This window comes from Mustela putorius, unplaced genomic scaffold (assembly GCF_011764305.1).
Source record: "Mustela putorius furo isolate JIRA1106 unplaced genomic scaffold, ASM1176430v1.1 tig00003987_pilon_pilon_pilon, whole genome shotgun sequence".
Classification (NCBI taxonomy): Eukaryota; Metazoa; Chordata; class Mammalia; order Carnivora; family Mustelidae; genus Mustela; species Mustela putorius.
Genome location: NW_025422126.1, coordinates 334742 through 357972, shown reverse-complemented (window position 1 = coordinate 357972; position 23231 = coordinate 334742). Strand labels below are relative to the sequence as shown.

The 23231-nt window shown below is 41.5% G+C and overlaps 1 protein-coding gene across 6 annotated transcripts; it reads left to right on the top strand.

Annotated features, from left to right (window-relative positions):
* Window positions 1–5615: 5615 nt before the first annotated feature.
* TRIM34 (tripartite motif containing 34) lies at window positions 5616–22887 on the top strand. Of its 6 annotated transcripts, none has more exons than XM_004778997.3 (8): window positions 5617–5762; window positions 10829–11317; window positions 12358–12453; window positions 13319–13549; window positions 19257–19279; window positions 20507–20607; window positions 20913–20939; window positions 21253–22887. In XM_004778997.3, the coding sequence occupies exons 2-8, from the start codon at window positions 10898–10900 to the stop codon at window positions 21816–21818; spliced, it is 1464 nt and encodes a 487-aa protein (XP_004779054.1). In that variant the 5' UTR covers window positions 5617–5762; window positions 10829–10897; the 3' UTR covers window positions 21819–22887. The 6 variants fall into 6 exon arrangements, with proteins under 6 accessions (XP_044927460.1, XP_004779055.1, XP_004779054.1 ...); XM_004778995.3 differs by having other exon boundaries at window positions 10738–11317; XM_013049242.2 differs by lacking the exon at window positions 5617–5762 and adding an exon at window positions 5786–5961.
* Window positions 22888–23231: the final 344 nt, after the last annotated feature.

Below are 23231 nucleotides of genomic sequence, written 5' to 3'. Positions count from 1 at the left end.
GCCTGATCGACCTGTACAATTGTAAGGAAAGGTGTATGCGTGAATCTTCTTCTTTCTCTCTCTCTCTTTCTCTCTCTCTCTGCCTACTTGTGATTTCTGTCAAATAAATAAATAAGAATCTTCAAAAAAAAAAAGTTGGATTACGTTGGCGACTCTGTTCAGCTTGCTGGGAAGCTTCTCGGAACAATCTGATTTCCATAACAAATAGTCTCGGGAAGAGGCAGGCACAGCAAAGCATCACCCATCCTTAGGAGGAATAGCTTCAGTAGCAGAGCTACTCACCAAAGTTAAAGTAAAAAGAGCTCTAGGGCCGTGCTGAACCAAATGGTCTTTAATTCTTTAAGAGTCTTAGAAGGTAGTGGTTGATGCTCTTGAATGACCTGACCTTGAGTGTGGACAGGCTCCTGGGAAGCAGCTAAAGCCCGTGGTCTCCTCCCCACATCCCTGTGCCTGCAAAGTGCCCACAGTGAAGGAGACTCGACCAGAGCTTTGAGACAAGCTCCAGCCCATGGTATTTGAAGCAGAGGAGGAGGCCGTGAAGGGCAAGCCAGTGCCAGGGTGGCAGGAAGGTGTAGAGGGAGCAACAGTAACAACTAATTTAGAAAAGGTAGCAAAAGGCTCCTCCTTAGGATGAGGCTCCTCCTCATCCTCCTCCTCAGTATCAGAGGGAGGAGGCAATTCCCTTCCCTTTTCATACTTTCCTTCCATCCTCTAATTCTCTTTGGTATTCCTCTGGCAGAGGCTCATCCTTTAGCATTGGCTCCAGAGGAGCAGAGGGCTCCATTTGAGCCTCTGCATAAGTCTTGACCTGTGTATCCATAGGCCCATTGTGCTTTCCATGCTTCGGATCAAGACACTCACGGACCAGCCTCCACAAGGGGAAGGTGTCTACTGGCACGCGCAAGGGGCCGTGAACGGTATAATGAGCTCGCAAAAACAATGCCCAGCCTTTTCCCAAGTAGCCGAATTAACTGTGTCCTCCTCTGGAAACTAGGGACAAACATCCTGGACATGTTGTGAAAAATGTTCCAGCTGCGGAGTGTGAACCCGACAGCCTTGAACCTTACGCATAGATTTCAACATTTGAACTAAAAGCTCTCTCATCTTGGAGCCTAACTGTCCCATAATTTATTACTCCTAACTAAACGTCTCCCCACAATAAGAACCTACTGCGCGTGCATGGGAGTTCCTTAACCTCTTCACTTTCACTTTAAAGGCGTCTTCTCCTTTGTGGGTCCCTGTTGAGGCGCCACTTGTCACCAGCATGAGAAGTCCAAGGGAAGATGGAGAGAGATGGGTGGGGAATTAAGAAAGACAAGTTAGGAAGCTGGGATCAGGAGGTCTCCATGAGCTGGTAACCCAGTGGAGTCCCAACATGCAATAACAAGAATGTTTATCAAGGAACTTGAGGTCAGACGACCACAAGTTCCACACAGCTGCCTTGCTTCAAAACAAAAGAGTTTATTTGAGCATATTTACAGAGAGACTCAAGGACCCTGTCAGCCTGACCCAGAGCACTTATGTAAGCCAAAGCAAATAGTGAGTTACCTGCAGGCATTTGCTGAGCTAGCCCTTGGCAAAACTCCCTTGACTGCAAGGACCCTGTCAGCTTGCAGTCCGTTCCTCACATATACCAAATTTGCTTGTCCTTCCTTTCAGGCCATTCTCGTCTCCTGGAAGCATAGCTCAACTGACAGTGACATGCCAGAGAAACTCTTGATATCCTAAGAGGAGTTTTCATAAATGCTATTTTCTTCTATGTTTAATATATTACATGTTGGTAGATGGATGTTAAGGAAACAATAAAAAGATGGCAAAGTCATTGCATGGTTGCAAGCCCACTGAATTCATAAAGAAATCAGGTATAAGAAAAATGGAAAAAAAAAGTGAATAACATTAGTGATGAGAATCGGATGTTACTCACACAGAAGTGATGGACAGTGCTGAGGTAATTTACACACCCGAACTAGTGATTTACACACCTAACCTAACAAAGCTGTCTAATGACTTGTTATCTGAATGATGTAAATTACCAATATTGAATTAAGGATAAGCAAGCCTAAACGGGCAATTATTGACTCCTTAAAAGTGGCCAAAGCATATGTCTAAATAGAATAGATACAGAAATTTTTATGGGAAAGTTGTAAAAATTTTGAAGCATTTTTTTAATTGTCTTTCTGCCCTTGGGCCCCAAGAGTGAGCCAGGTGATGAAGTAGAGCAGAAAGAACAATGGTACCTTGGAAAGCAATTCCAGAGGTGGTGCTTTTTATGTAACCTGCTCTCCAGGAGCCCAGGAAACTAGGATTTCCTTGCTGAGTACAACATATCAAATCCATCAATTTATTCTCCTCATGTGCTCTGCATGGAGGCACAATGTGTGCTGGGATCATCCTGCACCCAGAAAAGGTGGCGACTCCTAACAGGAACACCTACCTCTGTTCAAAATGATGTCCCATCAAGTGTGGTATCAAAGCTTATCTCAATTTCAAAGCAGTCCTTTCTTTCCCAGGCCCCCCAAAGCATAATTCACCATTCCAGGCCAGTGGTTCTCAACCTGACACTCAAATAAGAATCGCTTGGAGAGACTATATCAAAATAAAAGGCACAGTGAAAAATATTTTGACTATATCAAAATAAAAGGCACAGTGAAAGAAACATCAACAAAACTAAAAAACAATCTAGGGAATGGGAGAAGATACTTGCAAATGACATATCTGACAAAGGGTTACTATCCAAAATCTGTAAAGAACTTATAAAACTCAACACCCCAAGAAACCAGATACCTAACTAAAAAATGGGCAGGAGGCATGAATGGATTTTTCTCCAAAGAAGACCTACAAATGGCCAAAAGACACATGAAAAGATGTCCATCATCATTTACTGTCAAGGAAATGCAAATCACAACTACAATGAGGTATCACCTCATACCTGTCAGACTGCCAAAAATCAACAAGAAACAACAGGTGTTGGTGAGATGTGGAGAAAAAGGAACACCCATGCATTGTTGTTGGGAATGCAAACTGGTGCAGCCACTCTGGGAAATGGAATTGTTTCCGCAAAAAGTTAAAAATATAGCTACCCTATGATCAAGGAACCACATTATTGGGAATTTACCCAAAGAATACAAAAATGCTAATTCAAAGGGATATACGCACTCCCTTATTTACAGAGACATTATTTACAATAGCCAAATTATGAAAGCAGCTCAAGTACCCATCAAATGATGAATGGATAAAGAAGAGGTAATATATATCTACAATGGAATATTATTCAGCCGTAAAAATAATAAAATCTTGCCATTTGCAATGATGTGGGTTCAGCTAGAGACTATAATGCTAAGCACAGTCAGTCAGTGAGAGGGACAAATGCCATCTGCTTTCACTCATGTGGAATTTAAGAAGGAAAACAAATGAGCAAAGAAAAAAGCAAAGAGATGCAACTACCCCTCAGAACAATGTATTACTTAAAATATAACCCCTGGAAGATTTTCCTAGTTACCAAGGACATTTAGATAGAGCTTTAAGAAAAACACGTACTGGCAGCAGGTCTTTGGGGAGAGGACGATATATTTACGACCTTGAAGCTGAGCAGCTGGGAACGTCCTCCGGCCTCAGGGCGGACCTCCGCCTGCTTCCCTTTTCCGTTATCACCCCCTTCTCCTCCCAAAAGCACCTGTTGTTAGTTAGATGAATCCTTTGAATGTTCTTGTTTAGCTATAAACTTTACACTCCTTTTTGTTTGTCCACAAGACCTGGAACTAATGTTTGACCTTCATCGACTCTGCTGTTGGTTATTCATTCTATCTAATAAAAGTGAGACTGAAGCCTTGCTCGTGGCCCCAGTCTTTTCTACTGTGTCCGCTGCTCCCTTTCTCTTGCAGCTGACTTTTTGTGCCTCATTCTTCTCCCGTTCACCGACTGGAAGCAGCAAAGCGAGAGAGAAACCGAGAAACAGACTCTTAACTATGGAGGGCAAACTGATGGTTACCAGAGGGGAGGAGGGTAAGGGGACAGGTAAAACAGGTGCTGGGGATTAAGGAGTGCACTTGTGGGGCACCTGCGTGGCTCAGTTGGTTTAGCAACTGCCTTCAGCTCAGGATATGATCCTGGAGTGCCAGGATGGAGTCCTGGCATCAGGCTCCCTGCTCAGCAAGAGAGCCTCCTCGTATGCTTTCTCTCCATTTTCTCTTTCTCTCAAATAAAATCTTAAAAGGAGTGCACTTGTGATTGAGCACTGGGTGATGTATGGCAGTGTTGAATCACTGTATTGTACACCCGAGACTAATTATAGTATACTTGTTATGCCCCAATAATGGGTCCGTGATTAAAGGAGCGAGACTAATACAAAGTGAAGGTCAAGCAAAGCTTTATTTCGCGCCAAACATCAAGAATTTAACTGAACATTTGGGCACCTGGGTGGCTCAGTGGGTTAAGCCTCTGCCTTCGGCTCGGGTCATGATCCCAGGGTCCTGGGATCAAGCCCCACATTGGGCTTTCTGCTCTGCAGGTAGCCTGCTTCCTCCTCTCTCTCTGCCTGCCTCTCTGCCTACTTGTGATCTCTGTCAGATAAATAAAGAAAAAATCTTAAAAAAAAAAAAAAAGAATTTAACTGAACATTCGGGGACGCACCTCTTACAAGAGAGGGAGACCCTTCTCTGTTTCACAGTCCTAGCTTTTAAGGACAAAGGCCATGTGGTCGGGTCTGGCCACGCACAGCTGACCAATGAGATTGTAACACACACAGGAAACTCCATAGTGATGCTAGGTGACCAATTGAGTTACAATTTACCCTAGTAGACATCTGACCCAACCTATTACACCTTGATTAGGATTGGCGCCAAAAAGGGTTCCCAAAGGGTGGGGGCCCCTACTCCTTGGTAGCTCGGGAGACAGTATGCAACCCTCCACCTGGCCTGACCCACTCTTGTGTCTGGGCTTTGTTACCTGAAGCTGGTTTCGGGGACTTGTTTTAAAGTGAATCCCCTGGGGGAAGGGAAGCAGGGACAGTTTAACTTTAATGAACGCCTCTTGCTAAATAGGTCCTTACATACTGTATGTTAATTAACCAGAATTTAAAAAGCCAAAAGCTTTAAAAAAGCCAAAAGCTTAAAAAGCCAAAGTTTTGCATCTGTGTGACTACTGCACGAATAGGAATTAGAAAATGATACTCCAAAAAGTTGTCTTGGTCCTTTGTAGCCGGCTCTTCCGACAACCTCCTTCCCTGGTCTGCCCTACTCCTGGCTATTTCCTAGGGGGCGGTGGTGGGCTCTTTGGGGACAAATGGAAGGGGGGACCTGAGGGGATAATTTAAAATTGGTAGGCTGAACTGACAGCCTGTGAACAACCATAAAATGGGAGGAGACCTAGCTGGCTTGGGAAGCAGAGAGGATTAAAACAGCCTCTCCACCTCAGCACCCAGCACCAAGGACATGTTGGACCAGCTCATCCTTCGCTGTGGGAGGTGTCCTGCAGAGTGGTTAGCTGTCCCCCTGGCGTCTACCCACTAGATGGCAGTAGCATAACCCAGGTAGGACAACCAAATCTGTCCTCTGGCTTTGCCCAACGCCTTCCAGAAGCTCCTTCCCCTTTCATTTTCCTTTCAGCGCTGAGGATTTCACTTTCATTTCCCCACCAGCGGCTCAGGAGGAGTGGCTAAAGGCTGACCCAGCGGCCTTTTTGGTGAGGAAACGCTGACCGCGCCTGACCTGGCTTTTCTTCATCACTTAAATCTGAAGCCAAGACTTCTCTGAGGGGGTTTCAAGGTGCGTGGGGAAGTTATGGGGGGGGGGGGCAGGCAGTGGGAGACGCCAGAAGGAAGGTACCATGTGAAGGTATGTGAGTTCAGTGTGTGACCCAGTCTCAGTCTGAAGGGAAGAAGAACCAGTTTGTGGACTTTCTGTTGTGAGTGCAGAGGCCTGATTCTGGAGATGGACGGCCTGGAGAAAAAGGAGTGCCCAAGAGGTGGGAGCGTTGTTTCTTTGCTGGAGGGGTCCTTCTTTCTCCAGGTTGCATGCGCCGCCCTCATTCCCTCCTATTGTGTATTTTGAATTATCTACCTCAAGGGAGGGAACTGGAGTCCTTTCCCTCTGTCACGCTCTCTTCCTCTTTCTCAAAAATGAACAGAAAGTTATCTTTTGTTCTGCCCAGCTCTTCTGCTTGAAGAAAAGCCGGTAGAAGAGGTCCCTGTGTTCTAAACGCTCGAAAACCTAGGCTCCTAGAGCGGAGCACCAGACAGAATGGAGTTTGGGGGGCAAGCGTGGCAGGGCTCGTATCGAAGCTGATTCTCTCATTCCCTGCCCCCTGCCCAGAAGCAACTGAAGGGCTGTTTGTGGCCTTCCCGAGAGGTCTCAGCTGCTGGCCTGTAGGGTGATGTGCCTGCCACCTGCCTCTGTGGCCCCCATTCACCCTGTGTCCTTCCAAGTGTCAGTCTCAGGGGTCTCCCTGCACATCCCCGCATAGGTCCCTGTCCTCTGGCTTACAGGAGGCTTGGCATTCCTCCTCTGCAGATACACCGTTGCATGGTTACCTCAGTTCCTTACTATTTTTCTTCATGCAGAGCTAATGAACAGGAGCTGATTATTGCTCAGAAGGAGCCCAGAGATCCAGTGGTCTTGCTGTGAAATTTGCGTCATGACTGACAGTGATGACATCCCATCTTGAGCTCACTTGGGAGCAATGTTCACATTGATGGGCTGGTTACATACCTTCTGACACATGTACCTCCAGTACCTCTACTTTCCAGAAGTCTCTGTTGCTGTCTTCCTGGGGTCTATGCTTTACTCTTGAATAGGGTCCATTTCTGCACAGATACTGATGTCCCCCAGGGTCCAACACAAGGCCCAACACGTGGCATGAACTTGAACAATTGATTTATAGGAACTAAAGCTGCTGGTGTAAAAAAAAAATATGCATTCAACATGGAGTAAATGTTAAATACATATAGGAGCTTACAGTTGTGTTGGGGAGAGATTGTAAACAGACAAATAATTAGCATCTTCTGATGAACCAATGAGACCAGGAGCAATTTAATAAAAGTGATCCTATGTTATAAAATGAGGTTTTTTTTTAATTACTTTTTAAAAATCACTACTTTCTAAAAACATACTCACCGGAGAGCTAGGTGTCTTGGAGAGAGGGTCATGAATGGAGGTCTTGGAGATGGGGAGGTGCAAACTTAGTCCTGGATTCTAAGGAGTTGCTAGAGCAGGAATTCTATTCAATATAGAGTTATGGGAAGGGGGAATTGCAGTATTTGAGTTCCCCAGGTCTCTCCATGTAAAAAACAGGTCCGACTTTCCCCACAGGCAGTTTTGGCTTAGGAAACCATGAGAAGTGTTCTAGGACGCTGTCTGAAACTTCTAAGAACATCCTTCCTGCCACACCACTTCCTGGAGGTACTTTCATTTTACTGTGTGACCTGGGGAGAGGCAGAGAGTTGCATTATCAGAGTCCAGATGTTAGGAGAAGACTCCAGTGTAGGATACCGTTATCTGATACTTGTGGCAGCCAGTTGACCTGGGACTCCATCAGGCAGATACTACTTGAATTCTCTTCTTACTTTCCTGATCACTGCCGGACTCTTGGGCATTGATGGGGTCACTGACCCTGTGTGGGGGCTCTGGCTCCTTTGTACCTTCCTCCTTCTGGGGCCAATGTGATGACGGTTGCTTTAACATCAACTTCTTATAGGCCCACGGTGAACATACGGGGTTTATAACCTCATAGTAGAATACGTGGTCCACTCCCCTGTAGACTTCAGATGTTTCTCAGCATTGGTTGGATACTGAACAGAATGAAGGATAATCGAGAACCCCACACCTGTGATTGGCTTATAGCTTCATTTATAAGTAGGTATTACAATACTACCATGTTGTATAAAACCGTGCTCTTGCCAGTCAATAAAGCCTAATCTGACGACAGTCACTGCAGCCAGGAGCTGACAGCATGTGGCCTTTGGACAATTTTCAGTACCTGTATCGTTGGCTAGATCACATTGACCAGCCCACTTTCAGCTTTATTTTTCACCAGGTTCACTTCATGGATGATGGGAGAAGTGAGCATATTTCTAGACCTACATTGATCTCCATACAGCATTCATCATGCTTCTCTTCTCTCTTTTTAGAGCAAAGGGAAGGTTATAGTTTATTATAAACCTCAGTTCTTTCATTATCAGACGTTTGTTATTTTCCTAAGGCTTTATAACAAATTATGGATTAGAACCACAGGAGTGTATTCTCCCACAGTTCGGGAGGCCAGAAGTCCAAAGTCAAGGTGTTGGCAGAATTAGTTTCCTCTGTAGGTACGGAGAGAGAATCTGTTCCACGTTTCTCTCCTGGCTTCTCATGGTCTCCAGCAAGCCTTGCATTCTTTGCCTTCTTGCTGCACTGCTGCAGTCTCTGCTGCCATTCCCACACAGCTTTTTTCCCTGTATGTGGTGTGTCCTCTCCTCTCCTTTAAGGACTCTGGTCATTGGGTGTAGAGCCCACCTATTCCCAGCATTGCCTTATCTTAACATGATTATGTCTGCCAAGATATTTCCAAACAAGGTCACATTCACACAGGTAACGTCGATGTAGGGAATAGAGTTCAATCATTGAAGAGTTTTGAGGAGGATCATGATTTAATTGAAAACATTTAATATTTTTAAACATTTAAAAAAAAAGTATCGTGACTAATATCTACTGAAAGCTTCCTTTTTAAAAAAAATTTTTATTTTGATTTTTATATGCTTCACAGTTCTTGTCTGTAATAAGTCTGGGTTCTGAGAATCAGCAGCGTCTCCATGCTGTCATTGTGATACGCCTTCTGACTGACCACCAGCAACAGTTTTAGGTTTGGTTTGCCACTCCCACTCATGTGACTTAGCAGGGCAGAAACCAATCAGGTTCACACAGCTCAGCTGGAGCCTACAGGACTGGAGACTTCCTCATGGAATCCTCATGGCTTCCTCATATGAGCTTTCAGTGAAGATCCATATGGTGCAGGAGATACTTTATCCCCTTCGTCAGGTCATTTATGAGAGAACAAGACCATGTGGTATGTATGAAACTAGCATAGCTTAGGGTGAGTTTTGTGCCAACAGGCTGATTACCTTACAAAAGAGCCATAAGCATAGCTTCCAGGACCCTATAGGCAAATATTTCATTACAGGAGCCACAATGCACTTGAAGTGGAGGTCTGTGCTTACTGAAAATAATGACAAAGTGGTAGGAGAAGGTAACGTCCGTGTCCTTTTTATGGGAAGAAAGGACTTAAGCCTGATGATGACCCTCTTGTTTCCATATGTCCAACCTAACTCCCAGTCCTGTCCCTTTTATCTTACTTACATCTCTGTCAGCCTCATCTAGTTCTCTCCATTCCCTACAACAGCTTGTCCTACAAACTTCTGTCACTGATCCTACTCTTTGGAGAGAGACTGTGTCTTTTACATTGTTCAGAAAGTGTCACATTTTTTGGTCTCTGCTGGCACATTAATGCCAAAAGTCTAGCAGCTCTCTGCACACCAGCCATATGGGCATTTTAAAACCTGTGGAAGATGTTATGCCTTCCATCAACAGGGCATTCATATATGTGACGACTTCTCTCTAAAATGTATTTCTCCTCTTCCTCATTCCATATCCTTTCCCACTACTTTTAGTTCAGTCCTTACTTATTCAAGGAGGATATTTTTGATATTCTCCTGTTTGGCCAATCATTAGTTCCCTTTAAACAGGGACCTCTGGGTGATAGTGTTTATCACACCTACCGGACCTCTGAAAAAGAATTCTGAGGACATTGTTTTCACCTTAATTCAACTTACTGAATGAAATAATCTTTATAAACTACTTCATTCAATTTACACATTTCAATAAAGTACTCTGTTTCTCAAAATGGGTCAAAGTGATGTATAAATTGTAACTGGTTCTACAATTCTGAGTGGTAAAATTCTTTCCCTATTGTGGCCTTGACTGTTTCTGTGAGTGTCTCTGGGAGTAAATATGAGGTAATGGAAGGGTTTTGTATGGGACAGATAATATGTGGAGGTAAGCTTTTCTTATGTGGAAACTATCAGTGGTACCAACATTTACCTACTGGAGAACTGATAATTAATGGAACAAAAAGATGGAATGCTGATTAAAAAAAGAGGTCTAATCAACTATGGAGAAAGGAGGAGGTTCTTTTTTTTTTTTTTTTTAAGATTTTATTTATTATTTGGCAGAGACAGAGAGGGAACGCAAGCAGGGGGAATGGGAGAGGAAGATGCAGGCCTCCTGCTGAGCAAGGAGCCAGCCGCAGGGCATCTGCAGAAGGCAGCCGCTTACCAGCTGAGCCACCCAGCTGCCCCAAGGAGGTTCTTTATATGTTCATCAAAGGTTGTGTTCCTGTGCCTTCCAACGTTAAGGATACAGCAGTGAATAAAAACAATGGGCCTGATCTATGTGTGGATTATATTTTAGGCATAGGGCATTTAAGAAAAAGATACCATAGAGTGATAATAAGAAAGGATGGCAAATGTGTAGTGAATGATGTATTGGTAATTGTGCTAAAGATAAAATAATCATTAGGTCCTTCTGACGAAATGATACTTAAGGAGACCGTTGGATGAAGTATATACGAGGAAGTCAGGCACAGATGAAAGGATGGATCGTTCAGGCTTAAAGAAGAGCAAATGAGAAGCCTGGGGCATTAGCAGTTTACCCAGGCCACTGAATTTCGTTTCTTCTTTTTTTTCTCCCCCTCTTCTTTTTCGTCCTTCAGCATTTTGGTTTTGGCCCATCCTCAGTATCTGCACAATTAGAATCCTTTTTATTCCTGTCGTTCTTACCTCATCCCCTTTCCATCTGCCCAGCCATCCATGAACGATTAGGCAAGAAGAGCTCCAGGACTAAGGACTGGAAGAAACCAGGGGAGACATACTATGGCTTCAAAAATCCTGAACATACAAGATGAGGGGTCCTGTCCCATCTGCCTGGAGCTTTTGACAGAGTCCCTGACTCTAGACTGTAGACACAGCTCCTGTCAAGCCTGCATCGCTGTGAATACCATGGAGGCAGAGATCAGCCCAGGAGAGGAAAGCAGCTGTCCCATGTGTGGTGTCAGATACTCACTTAGAAACTTATGTCCGAATCAGCCTCTGATCAACATGATGGAGAGAATCAGAAAGTTCAAGTTGAACGCAGAGGAGAAGCTGAAGAAAGACCTCTGTGTGCGCCATGAAGAGAAACTCCTGCTCTTCTGTAAGGAGGATAGGAAGGTTATTTGCTGGGTTTGTGAGCGGTCTCAGGAGCACCGTGGTCACCACACGTTCCTTGTGGAGGAAGTAGTCATGGAATATCAGGTAGGGCCCAGGATGGAGGGAGGAAGAGGGGAGGGTGGTACTTTGTGGGAAATCTCACCTTTCCATCCTTCTGTACACACCTTGGCACCATGGTACTGAATCCTGTAATCTCCTTCCATGTTTGTCTCTTACACTATGCTCAGCTTCCAATGCATGAAGGACATTTCTGCGTATTCTTTCCACATACATAAAGGATGAGCCTTGGGATGCCTGTATGGCTAACTCAGTTGAACCTCCCAATTCTTGGTTTCAGCTTGGCTTGTGATCTCAGGGTCATGAGATCTGGCCCCACATGGGGCTCCCTGCTCAGTGGGGAGTCTGCTTCCCCTTTCTCTCTCCCTCTGTCCCTTCCCTCACTCCCATTCTCTCTCTCTCTAAATAAATAAATCTTTAAAAAAAAAAAAAAAAAGGATTAGCCTGGAGTCTTGAGCTTACTCTTGGCCAAGGGTGAGAGATTTTCCCTTTTTTTGCCCCTTTTGTTATGTGGCTCTCATTTTTCCCCTCAGCAGGATGGTTGCTCTTCAACACTGTGGACTGGATTTGGAAAGAGTGTCACTAAGAGTGTAGCATTTTTCTCATGACATCAGAGTCCGTTCTCAATGAAAAGAGAGAACTAGGCTACTCTTGGTGAGGATGGTGACACCCAGGAACAAAGAATGTATCCTCCTTAGTTTTTCTTCTGTATCTTAGATTCTAATCACAGTTTCTGTAAATGGTCTCTTCAGGCATCAGCCTGATTTCTTCCCCATTTATTCTTTTTTTTAAAGATTTTATTTATTCTTCAGAGAGAGAGGGAGAGAGCAAGCACAGGCAGACAGAATGGCAGGCAGAGGCTGAGGGAGAAGCAGGCTCCCCGCTGAGCAAGGAGCCCGATGTGGGACTCCATCCCAGGACGCTGGGATCATGACCTGAGCCGAAGGCAGCTGCTTTACCAACTGAGCCACCCAGGCGCCCCTTCCCCATTTATTCTTTGCTGAGAAAGCTCATAGAGTGATGATGAATCCTGATGTGAGTTATCTGATGTGACTTCTCTTTCACAGGAGAAACTCCAGGCAGCTCTGGAGAGGCTGAGGAAAGAACAGCAGAAAGCTGAGAAGTTTGAAGCAGACATCAGAGAAGAGAGGATTTCCTGGAAGGTAGGAAGAGACTCTTTCTTTCTTTCTTTCTTTCTTCTTTTTTTTTAATGATTTTATTTATTTATTTGACAGAGATCACAAGTAGGCAGAGAGGCAGGCAGAGAGAGAGGAAGGGAAGCAGGCTCCCTGCTGAGCAGAGAGCCCGATGCCGGTCTTGATCCCAGGACCCTGAGATCATGACCTGAGTCAAAGGCAGTGGCTTAAACCCACTGAGCTACCCACGCGCCCCTCAAAGAGACTCTTTCTAAGGGTTTTTTGACACAGGAATCTTGACAGGATCTTCAGTCCAAATAACAAGCCCCTTCCTCTTTGCTGCCTGACACAGAATGCATCCAGAAGCCATTTGATTAGTTTTCCTCTCTGTCCTGTCCCTGTTACGCAGAGGACTAGAGAGCGGACATGTTACAAGCACACACAAGTGTTTGGAATTGGGAATAAAGATAGACTCTCGGTGAGGAAGGATGGAAAATTCTGTCTTCCATTCCTCTTTTCCAGTGATTCTCTGAACCTCCAGTGAAAGACAGTGGGCAAAGGACCAAGATTTTCCCCAAAGTTCAAACTTGGAAGTGTGGTAATGCAGGGAGGCGTTGAGTGTCCAGTACAGCCACCTGCAACCTAAACCTCACTTAGGTTTTACATTTGATCCCAGGGTTGGCCTAGATAATAGTCTGAGGCCTGTTTTGATGGGTTGCTAAAGGGAAAATAGGAAAAATGTCCAGCTTTCCCCAAAATTGGCCCCATGCCTCCATTTCCCTCTTGGTTGGAACTCAGAGAAAAATATTTCTTTTCCTAGTTCCTAACCCCTTATACAGCAGGTTTTCAGGCAGATAGATTCTTTACCACTTTTGTTTATCCAACCTTGCAGTCCCAGATACAGATTGAGAGACAAAGGATATGGGCTGAATTCAATCAGCTTAGAAGCATTCTGGACAGTGAAGAGCAGAGAGAACTGCAAAAATTAGAAGAAGAGGAGAAGAGGATATTGGACACCTTGGCTGAGGCTGAGGCTGAGCTGGCTCAGCAAACCCAGTTGGTAAAAGATCTCATCTCAGATCTAGAGCATCGCTGTAAATGGTCAGCAGTGGACCAGCTACAGGTAAGAGGAATGCCCCAATCTGGAGTTCTTGAAACCCAGTCTAAGATACCTTATTTTCTGTGTCCTTGGGCTCTAATCTTCAGGTCTTCACAGAGGTTCCTTTGGCTTTGTGGAACCCTTCTTTGCCATCCATTCACGATATCATGGACCATTGAATATAAACATTCCAGGGGAGTGTCCTACTTTATTACTTAATGAAGTAAGGGAATACATGGAGAGAAGATCCATGGTATCCAGTGATATTTGCTGGATCCCTGTTATCTGTGATCCAATCAATGTTGGACAATTGTCACGTTCTTTTCATCCATCTTAGCCACAGGCAAATACATGCATTTTCAGGTATAAGAAATGTATCCTTTAAAAAAATTAAAAATCTGTATTTATTATTATTAATATTTTTTAAGAATTTTATTTATTTATTTATTTATTTATTTGACAGAGATCACAAGTAGGCAGAGAGGCAGGCAGAGAGAGAAGAAGGGAAGCAGGCCCCTCCTGAGCAGAGACCCAATGTGGGACTCGATCCCAGGACCCTGAGATCATGACCTGAGCCGAAGGCAATGGCTTAACCCACTGAGCCACCCAGGTGCCCCAAATCTGTATTTATTATTATAAACTTTTCTTGTTAGATTTTTTTTAAAACATGGAAAGATAGAACATTGAGTCTTTTCTTAGGAGGATGGGCAAATGTATAGATAGGAGGCATTATACTTGAGAGGTGAGAGAGTCTGCAAGTGTGTATGTGAGTGTGTGCCAGAAAGTCTGCTGGTGTCAGGAAAGCATGCTAGTGCAAATCTATAGACACTTGAGGGAATTTAAATAAATTCATACAGGTTTTTTTTTGTTGTTGTTGTTGTTTTTTGTTGTTGTTTTTTTTAAGCCTTAATATTGTGACTATGATCCTGAGGCATGGTAGAGAATTCTGGATTTTTCATATTTTTTGCTTGATTATCTGTCTTCTCCCTTTTCTTTTCTGGATTTCCAAATGCTGTTTTTGCTTTTTTTTTTCTTGATGTCAAGCAGAAAGCAGGATAATTGATTTCACATGTTGGCTGCTTTCCTTTGTCTCTGATGCTTGTATCTTAAGTTTTTCCCTTTTCTCTTTCCTAAGTGTAAGTTAAAAGTCAAAAATTCTAAGACTCTTAGGAGAAAGCATAGATAATCAATCTTTGTGACTTAGCATTAGGCAATAACTTTACAGATAGGGCACCAAAAAACAGAAGCACCAAAAAGCAACCAAAAATAAAATAAATTGGAGCTCATCAAAGTTCAAAACTGTTGTACATCAAAGGAAACCATGTAGAAGTGAAAAGAACATCTCACAGAATGGGAGACAATATTTTCAAATCATATATTGGTTAAGGTTTAGTGTTCATGATATATAGAAAACCTCTCACAACTGAACAATAAAAAGACAACCTGGGGCTCCTGGTGGCTCAGTCATTTGAGCATCTGACTCTTGGTTTCAGCTCAGGTCAATGATCCCAGTGTCTTGGATCCAAGCACCACATCTAACTCTGTGCTCACAGCAGTTAGCTTGGCCTTCTCCCTGCTCCTTCCCCACCCCCTCCTCCTGGCTTGCCATTGCCTCTGCTCTTTCTCTCAAATAAACATAACTTAAAAAAAAAAAAAAACAGTAAAAAGTCAACTTAATTTAAAAATAGATAAAGGACTTGAGGGGTGCCTGGGTGGCTCACACTGTTAAGCTTTCACTTGTGATTTTGGCTTAGGTTGTGATCTCGTGGGTCAAAAGATGAAGCCCTGAGTCAGGCTCTACACTCAAGGTGGATTCTACTTGGGATTCCCTCTCCTTGCCCCTCTCCCCACTCACTTGCTCTGTCTCAAATAAATAAATAAATCTTTTTTTAAAAAGGACTTGAATAGCTGTCTCACCAGAGAAGATCTATAAATAGTAAATAAGCACCTGAAAAGATGATTGATATCTACCAGAGAAATGTAAAATCAAAACCACGGTGATAATACTATCAGGAAAATGGACAATACCAAGAGTTGACAAAGATGTCAGGAATTAGAACTCTCGTGTATTGCTAGTGAAGTTGTAAAATGATGAAGCTGTTTCAGCAGTTCCTCAAAAAGTTGAAGATAGAGTTACCATATGGCCCAGCAATTCCATTCCTGGAAATGAAAACATGTCCACACTTAAACTTGTAAACAAAAGTTCATGGCAGCATTGTTCATAAAAACCCAAAAGTGGAAATAAGGCAATTGTCCATTAACTGAAGAATCAAGATAATGTATATATTACAAATAATATAATATATTTTGGCTCTAAAAAGAAATTAGCACTAATAGATGCTACCATATGGAAATATAAGTGAAAGAGGGCAGACACAAAAAGCCCTTATTGTACAATTCCATTTATACGAAGTCTGTAATTGATAAATCCATAGACGCAGACATTAGATTAGTGAATTGCCAGGGACTGGAGAGGAGGCAATAGGAAATGATGGCTACTGAGGGTAAGGTTTCTTTCTTTTTGCAATAATAAAAATGTTCTGAAATAAAATAGTGCTGATGGTAAATGTACATTGTAAATATACTAAAACCTACTAAATTGTGCACTTTATAGTGCTAGGTCATTTTTTTTTTATATTTTATTATATCTGAGTAAAAAACAAAAACTTTGCAGGCTTATTCCTTGTGCCTGGTTTGTAGAACATCCACAGGCTCTTCACAACTCTTTGAATTATCAACTTCACGAAGACTCTTGTGTTTATGTCACTTTCCCACTAAGCCAGCTTAAGTTGGTAACTGGTTACTTGTAATAAAAACAGTGCTCAGTAGATAAATGTTATAAATTTTGTGGGATTAGCCTCCCCTATTTAGGTAACAGCTTCAAAGAATGACAAATGGGCTAAACCAAGGGATTTACTCTTTAACTAGATTAGGGCGTTTGGGTGTTCCTTTCCAACTTCTAAAGATACATGCTGTTGATAGTAGTGATGTCCCTTAACCTTCTCCCAAGAGTTCTTAAACAGCTTTTCTTTTATCTGGATCTTCATCTACAGTGATTGGGGTGGGTCATTTTATCATAGGCTTTTTGTTTGCTAGAGGGGCGGCTGTTTGCATGAAGGCTACACTCAACACTGACTGGGAAGAAAGAGCTAACAGAGAAATGCCAAACTTGAAAATGGATAAAAACTTAGATGAGATTTTAGGTTATTTACCTTAGGAAGGAGGCACTTCTGCTACTAATGTTTTTGTAACAGTTTTATTACATTGGGCCATTTTTGTTTTTCAGATTTTGTATCATGACACGAGTGAATGACAATAGGCAGTTAAATGATGGAGTGAGGATGGCACCAATTATTTTTATCTGCTCAGTGTCCATTCACTCTTGTCCTGGTAACAACACCTGGGATTTCTTTCTGATGAAACGGAACATGTCTTTTTTTATCCATGTACTTGTTTGGGGCTGAGATAATCAGCATCATGGAAGATGGATAGGTTAATCTTACATAAATTAGTTTACCTAATTCCTGTATTTCCACAAACTACACAGTTGGGCATTAAAATTTGGGCGTATGACACAATTTTGGTCAGTGGCTTGAGGCATCAGAATTGTATTGTCACTACATTGAAGAAAATTTTCCTTTTGCATGTGAATTACATCAGTGAAAATAATTTAAACCAGGAGATTTTCAAATTGCTATAAATTAAAGCCTGAGAGTAAAGGCAACAGACAGGGAAGAAAATCCCTGTCCAGATCCATCCATGACTGAAATAGTATTTCTCTGGCCACATGGGTTTTTTTAGAGGGGGTGGCAAGTGGGGGGGTAGTTTAAGGCAGTGTTAGTTGGCTTCTTTTTCATGTACAACCAAACTATACTAATACAGAGGAGCAAAACCATTCCTTTGTTTTGATTGTAAATCCAGCTGGTTGCATTTAAGAGTAAGGCCAAGTAATATTGGTATATATTGTTAAAAACAAATAAATCCATAGTGGTGGTGATGTGGAAATGCAGACTAACCAAAAGAAGTTAAGGATGTGGAAAGGATTGGCTTGGTAGGATGTTTAGTGTTTGGGACAGGAGTAAGTGAATATTGGTAACATACTTGACAAGTGGGCATAAGAGAGGACACAATATACTTGGTGAGTAGTAGGTTATATTTTAGAATTCTGAGCTTGTGGCACCTGTTTCTTTTCCATTGTGTATTGTATTAGCCTGTATACATGATTTGAGACAACAGACCATGATTAGATTATATAAAGTTTGGGATCAACAGCAACTCATGTGAGCTGAAATTTCTGGAGTGGAAGAGGTTACCTAAAAGTAGTGTATGGAGCAGAGCTTTGTTATATATAAACTATGTATTCTGCAAATAAATATAGTTTTACTTCCTTCCAATATAAATGCCTTTTATTTTCTTGCCTAGTTGCCTTGACTAGAACCTCTTTAAATAGAACCACTTTAAATAGAAGTAGTAAGAGTAGACATCCTTGTCTTATACCTAATCTCAGGGGGGAAAATTCAGTTTTTCATCATAAGGATGATGTTAGCCACGAGTTTGATGCCTTTTATCAGCCTGAGAAAGTTCTCCTCTGTCCCCCTCTATTTCTGTTCTTACTCCTTTTTTATTTTTTTTTTCCCCAATCATGAAGGGATACTGAATTTTGTCAATTTTTTCCTTGTGTCTATTAAAATTATCATGTGGTTTTTACCTTTATTCTGTTAACACAGTGAATTACATTAATTGCTTTTCTTATGTTAAACCAACCTTATAGTTCTGGGATAAGTCCCACTTGACTATGGTGTATATATATATATATATATATTCTTTCATATTGTGCTGGATTCAGTTTTTTAGTATTTTGTTGAAGTTTATATCTATATTTGCTGGTAGTTCACTTTTCTTGTGATGTCTTTGTCTTATTTTAGCATCAGAGTAGTATTGGCCTCATAGAATGAGTTGGGTACTATAACCTCCTTTTCTGGTGTGTGGTTTTTTTTTTTTTTTGTTTTTTTTTTTTTTTTTTTTTTTTTTTTTAGTATTTGTAAAGTATTTCTGATATTTCCTCCTTAAACCTTTAGCAGAATTCAGTAGCGAAGCCATCTGGGCCTGACTTCTTTCCAGGGAGTTCTTGATTTCCAGTCTAATCACGACATGTTTTTAGGACTACTTAGAATTTCTATTATTTTTTGAATCAGTATTGGTAGTTTCTGTGTTTCTAGGAATTTGTCCATTTCATGTGGATTATCTAATTTGTTGGCATACAATTGTTCATAGGCTTTATATTCCTATTAATTTTTGTAAAAGTAGGCAGTAAAGTCTTCACTTTTATTCCTTATTATAAGATTTTTTTTAAATTTATTTTTGAGAGAGAGAAAAAGAGTTTACGAGCAGGGAGAGGGACAGAAGGAGAAGACAACTGCCTGTTGAGCAATGAGCCTGAGGTGGCACTCGATCCCAGGACCCTGGGATTATGACCTGAGGCTCATGTCTGAGCCTAAAGCAGATATTTAATCTACTGAAGCACCCAAGTGCCCTCATTCCTGATTTTAATAATTTGTATTCTCTGTTTTTTTCATGGTATGTCTGCATAAAAACTTGTCAGTTGTTGATATTTTTAAATAGTTCACTTTAGATTTTTCTGATTTTCTCTAGTCTTTTTTGTTCTTTATTTCATTAATCTTGCTCTAATCTTTATATACTCTTTGACTCGTGTTTTCTCTCTTCTTCCTAGGACATGAGTGGAATCATGAAATGGTACGTTTGGGTGACCAAGAGTGGTGCTTGTGTGTTATGAAGAAAGGTTTGTAGCCATAAGAGTGTTCTGATGGTCAATCAGAATGAAAAATATTCCAAATCAGAGATATTTGGTTGTAGTATTCTTTTAAATCGCTGGTCATGGGCAATGATTTGAGTGTTCCCTATCTATGGAGAGTAGATCAGAATTTGTGCTAGTAAATTCAGTGGTTGGGGTTCATGGAATTAGGGACAGTAAGGGTAATAGGGACCAGGGATTTCAACTATCAGACTCTTGTGACTTGACTTTGCCCTTGTGCTCATTCCTGTATTCTATAGGTGCCTGTGCTATCACATGGAAGTTTTCATCAGGCCCCAAAATAGGTTATAGGGTCAGCTCCTTTATATTTATTTCATTTACATGGAAATACAAAAGACTAGGTTATTCTACAGTGTTCTGTTTAGATTTCTAAAAACAAAACCTGAACCTCAGGGTTAGTGACATTGACCTTGGTGCCATAACTAATCTCTGTCTAGTCACGTGTTAAAAACCTACATGGGAAACTGTAGTTGTTGTGGCTTAAGTTGCTAACCCATCTGACAATTAAGTTCCTTAGAAATGCATGGAATTCTAACCATTTGTATTTCCGTGGCCATAACTTCTCCTTTGCCAAGTGTTTTCTAACTTTTTTCAAGAGCGACTGAAATCTCGAATGTTATTTGCAGGTCTCACCAGTGGGGTTTAGGTTCTGGACTAGAGCACAAGCTCACAGGCTCTCAAAAAGAGACTTATGGATCTCACATTATAGCTAGGAACTGCAGCCTCAGTACTAATCCATCTGCCTGGGAAGACACACATATGGCCGCCATGAAAGACCCACTATAATTGACTTGCCCATATATTACATATCTTTTTTAGGGGTAGCAAAAGCTTTTTCTGCATGTTATTTTATCAAATTTTCTACTATGTCCATGAGATATCAAGAAAAAGGTTAATTACTCCATTTTTTGAAGAAACTGTTTCGTTGAGGTAAAGACCTTCCCAAGATTACACAAATAGTAAATGAGAAGATCGACATGAGCACATTTCTTCTGGCTTCAGCATCAGAACTCTCCCTACTCCCCGGCTCAGGCTTCTCAGGGAGGAAGGTTCACGTGCATCTGTGGCATGAAAGGAGAGAGAAAGGCAGTTGTATTGGAAGAATACAAGGTAAGAGATGTAGGGTCAACATTTTTTGTCATGCCTAGGAGTGAGATCTGGACACTGAAGAAGCCAAAAACTGTTTCCAAAAGACGGACGAGTGTATTCCATGCTCCAGATCTGAGCACAGTGCTGCGCATGTGTAGAGGTGAGGAGAGCAGGACAGGAGGGCGGAAGTGAGATTCCTGTGACGTCAGCAACTAACCTGGGGAGCTGGTATAGTTGCAAAGAGAGGATAGAAAGGAGGAGTGTATTCAGAGAAGGAGGGATATTACTGAGAGAGATGTGGTTCTATCTAAGGGGGAATGGCAAGGTGACTAGTACATTATCTCATTCACCAGTTCATAGCCTCACAGGGCTCCCCTTTGCTGGCCCTACTCCGGAGAAGAGATAGGTATTGGTGCTTAATCATTTGCTTCCAATCAACATCATTGAATCTTCTTATCATTTCAGAGCTAACACATGTCCAGTGCTACTGGGGTAAGAAGCCCTGTGTTTCTAATGTCTTTTCAGAAACTTGTGATTTCAGTGTGATGTCATGATCTTAGGTCCATGCCTTTACATATAATACATATTCATATATATATTTCATATATATATTTATATATATTTCATATATATTCACATATGTGTGTGTATATGTATATGAAATACATTCCCCAGTGTTTCACCCCCTTCCCAATCCATCAATACAAGCTCTACCTAGCCACTTCCCATGTTCCCTCTTCACAATGTCACCAGATAAACCTGCTCCATATTTAATCACCTGATCTTATTTTTTTTTTTCTTGCAGTGGACATCACACTGAATCCAATCAACTTAAATTTAAACCTTGTCCTTTCAGAAGATCAGAGACAAGTGATGTTTGTGCCAATTTGGCCTGTGGACTGTACTAATTTTGGTATCTTGGGGTCCCAATATTTCTCCTCAGGGAAACACTATTGGGAAATAGAGGTGTCCAAGAAGTGTGCCTGGATTCTGGGGGTATACTGTAGAAAACGTTTCCATAATAAAAAGTCTGGTGTTAGACAAGGCACAAATCATCAAAGTGCTTACTCTAGATACAGACCTCAGTGTGGCTACTGGGTTATTGGGTTACAGAATGAATTTGGGTATAAGGCGTTTGAGGAGTCTTCCACATCTCAACCCATGGTCTTGACTCTTTCCATGGCTGTTCCTCCCCATCGTATTGGAGTTTTCCTAGACTATGATGCTGGCATTGTCTCATTTTTCAATGTAACAAACCATGGGTCACTCATCTACAAATTTTCTAAATGTTGCTTCTCTCAGACTGCTTATCCGTACTTCAATCCTTGGAACTGTCCAGGCCCCATCATCCTGTGCCCACCACATTCCTGAACCTTTTTAGCACCTCACCCACTTCTGTGTAGAGCCTCTTTTCCTGAGGCTCACCTACACGTAGCTTACCTGCACCCTTCTGAACACCTCTTCCTTCCAGAATGGCTTTGTGCAATGCTTTTCTGCATGTATGGAAATGAACATGCAACTTTTCTCCGTTTAATTCAACTACCTTTATAATTTTGTTATCATTGTAGTTTAATAGTTAGTCTGTGGTTAAGCCTATGTTGTTAGTACCTTGATTCCTCCGCCCCTCACAGATGACTGAGGTTCTGTTCATTTTAATACAGGTTAATTACCCTTAATCTAATCTTTATGTTCACTTAGTCTTTCTTTTGTGTTTCTTTTTTGAAGTTCTCTTAATCCAGTCCTAGATAATTTTTTTGAGTGATTATAACTTTTAGTTGTAGCATTTCAATCAACGAAACTATTTTTATTTGTTTTTTGACATTTCCTATTTGCTGCTTATTATAAACATATTTTCTTTCATAGTATTTACCCTGGATATGATAGCTGCTTTCAAGTATTGTCTTCTTGTTGTAAATCCTTGTCATAAATTGACATCTGCGTTATTTTGGAGTTGATCACCATTGATTGATTGCCTTTGTTCTTGAGTAGGGGCCTCATTAATTTCTTTGTGTGTTAAACAATTTTAACATATATCTAAAATTCCCCCAGGAGAATTGTGAATGAGATGTAAAGACTTTGGATTCTGTTCATTTTTCTGAAGAATGTTTTTTTTCAAGCCTTTGGTTGAAATCAGATTCAAAATTCTCTCATGCATTTTGCAGAAGCTGAAATCTCTGGTCGGTTCCTTCAGCTCCATTTAGGCGGCTTGGTATCTGTCAAAAGTGTAGTTCAAAGAGTTGGTCAGTGTGTATGTACAATTTGAGAGTTTCTCCTCTGAATCTCTCTTTACATTTTCCTACCATTTTTCAGCTGTTGCAATAGCCACAAATCATTTTTCTTGCTCGTCAAGCTAGTAAATCTGTATGCTGCTGAGTTTTAACTGTCCCACTCATTACCAATTGAGTTTTGCTTTCAAATAAAAAGCTATAAAACCAGAAAACTTGTCCAGTAGTATTCCCTTCTTCCAATTGTCTGTTACACCCTAGATTCTAAGTGTTTTGTCAGTCTCTAGTGCCTTCATGTTTTTGTTTGTTTTGCTTCATTTTTACAATTGTTCACGGTTTATAGTGTTGATCTGTAGGTTATAGGTATAGGTGCTGTTTTCGTTGAAATAAATACCACCATTTATGGAAACAGAACATCAGTTTTGCTTGCATTGGATATTTTAAGCTGTAAGTTCAGTTGCTGAATTCTAGTTTTTTTTTTTTTTTTTTTTTTGTTAACACAAACTGATAGATTTTATTCAGTGATTATACCGTTTTGGATTACCACAAATTCAGGAAG

Coding starts and splice junctions, on each gene's coding strand:
- TRIM34 (XM_004778997.3), top strand. CDS start 10,898: ATGGCTTCAAAAATCCTGAACATACAAGATGAGGGGTCCTGTCCCATC. Junction 13,550..19,256: donor CAGCAGTGGACCAGCTACAG/GTAAGAGGAATG, acceptor TCTTCTTCCTAG/GACATGAGTGGAATCATGAA. Junction 20,940..21,252: donor ACATGTCCAGTGCTACTGGG/GTAAGAAGCCCT, acceptor TTTTTCTTGCAG/TGGACATCACACTGAATCCA.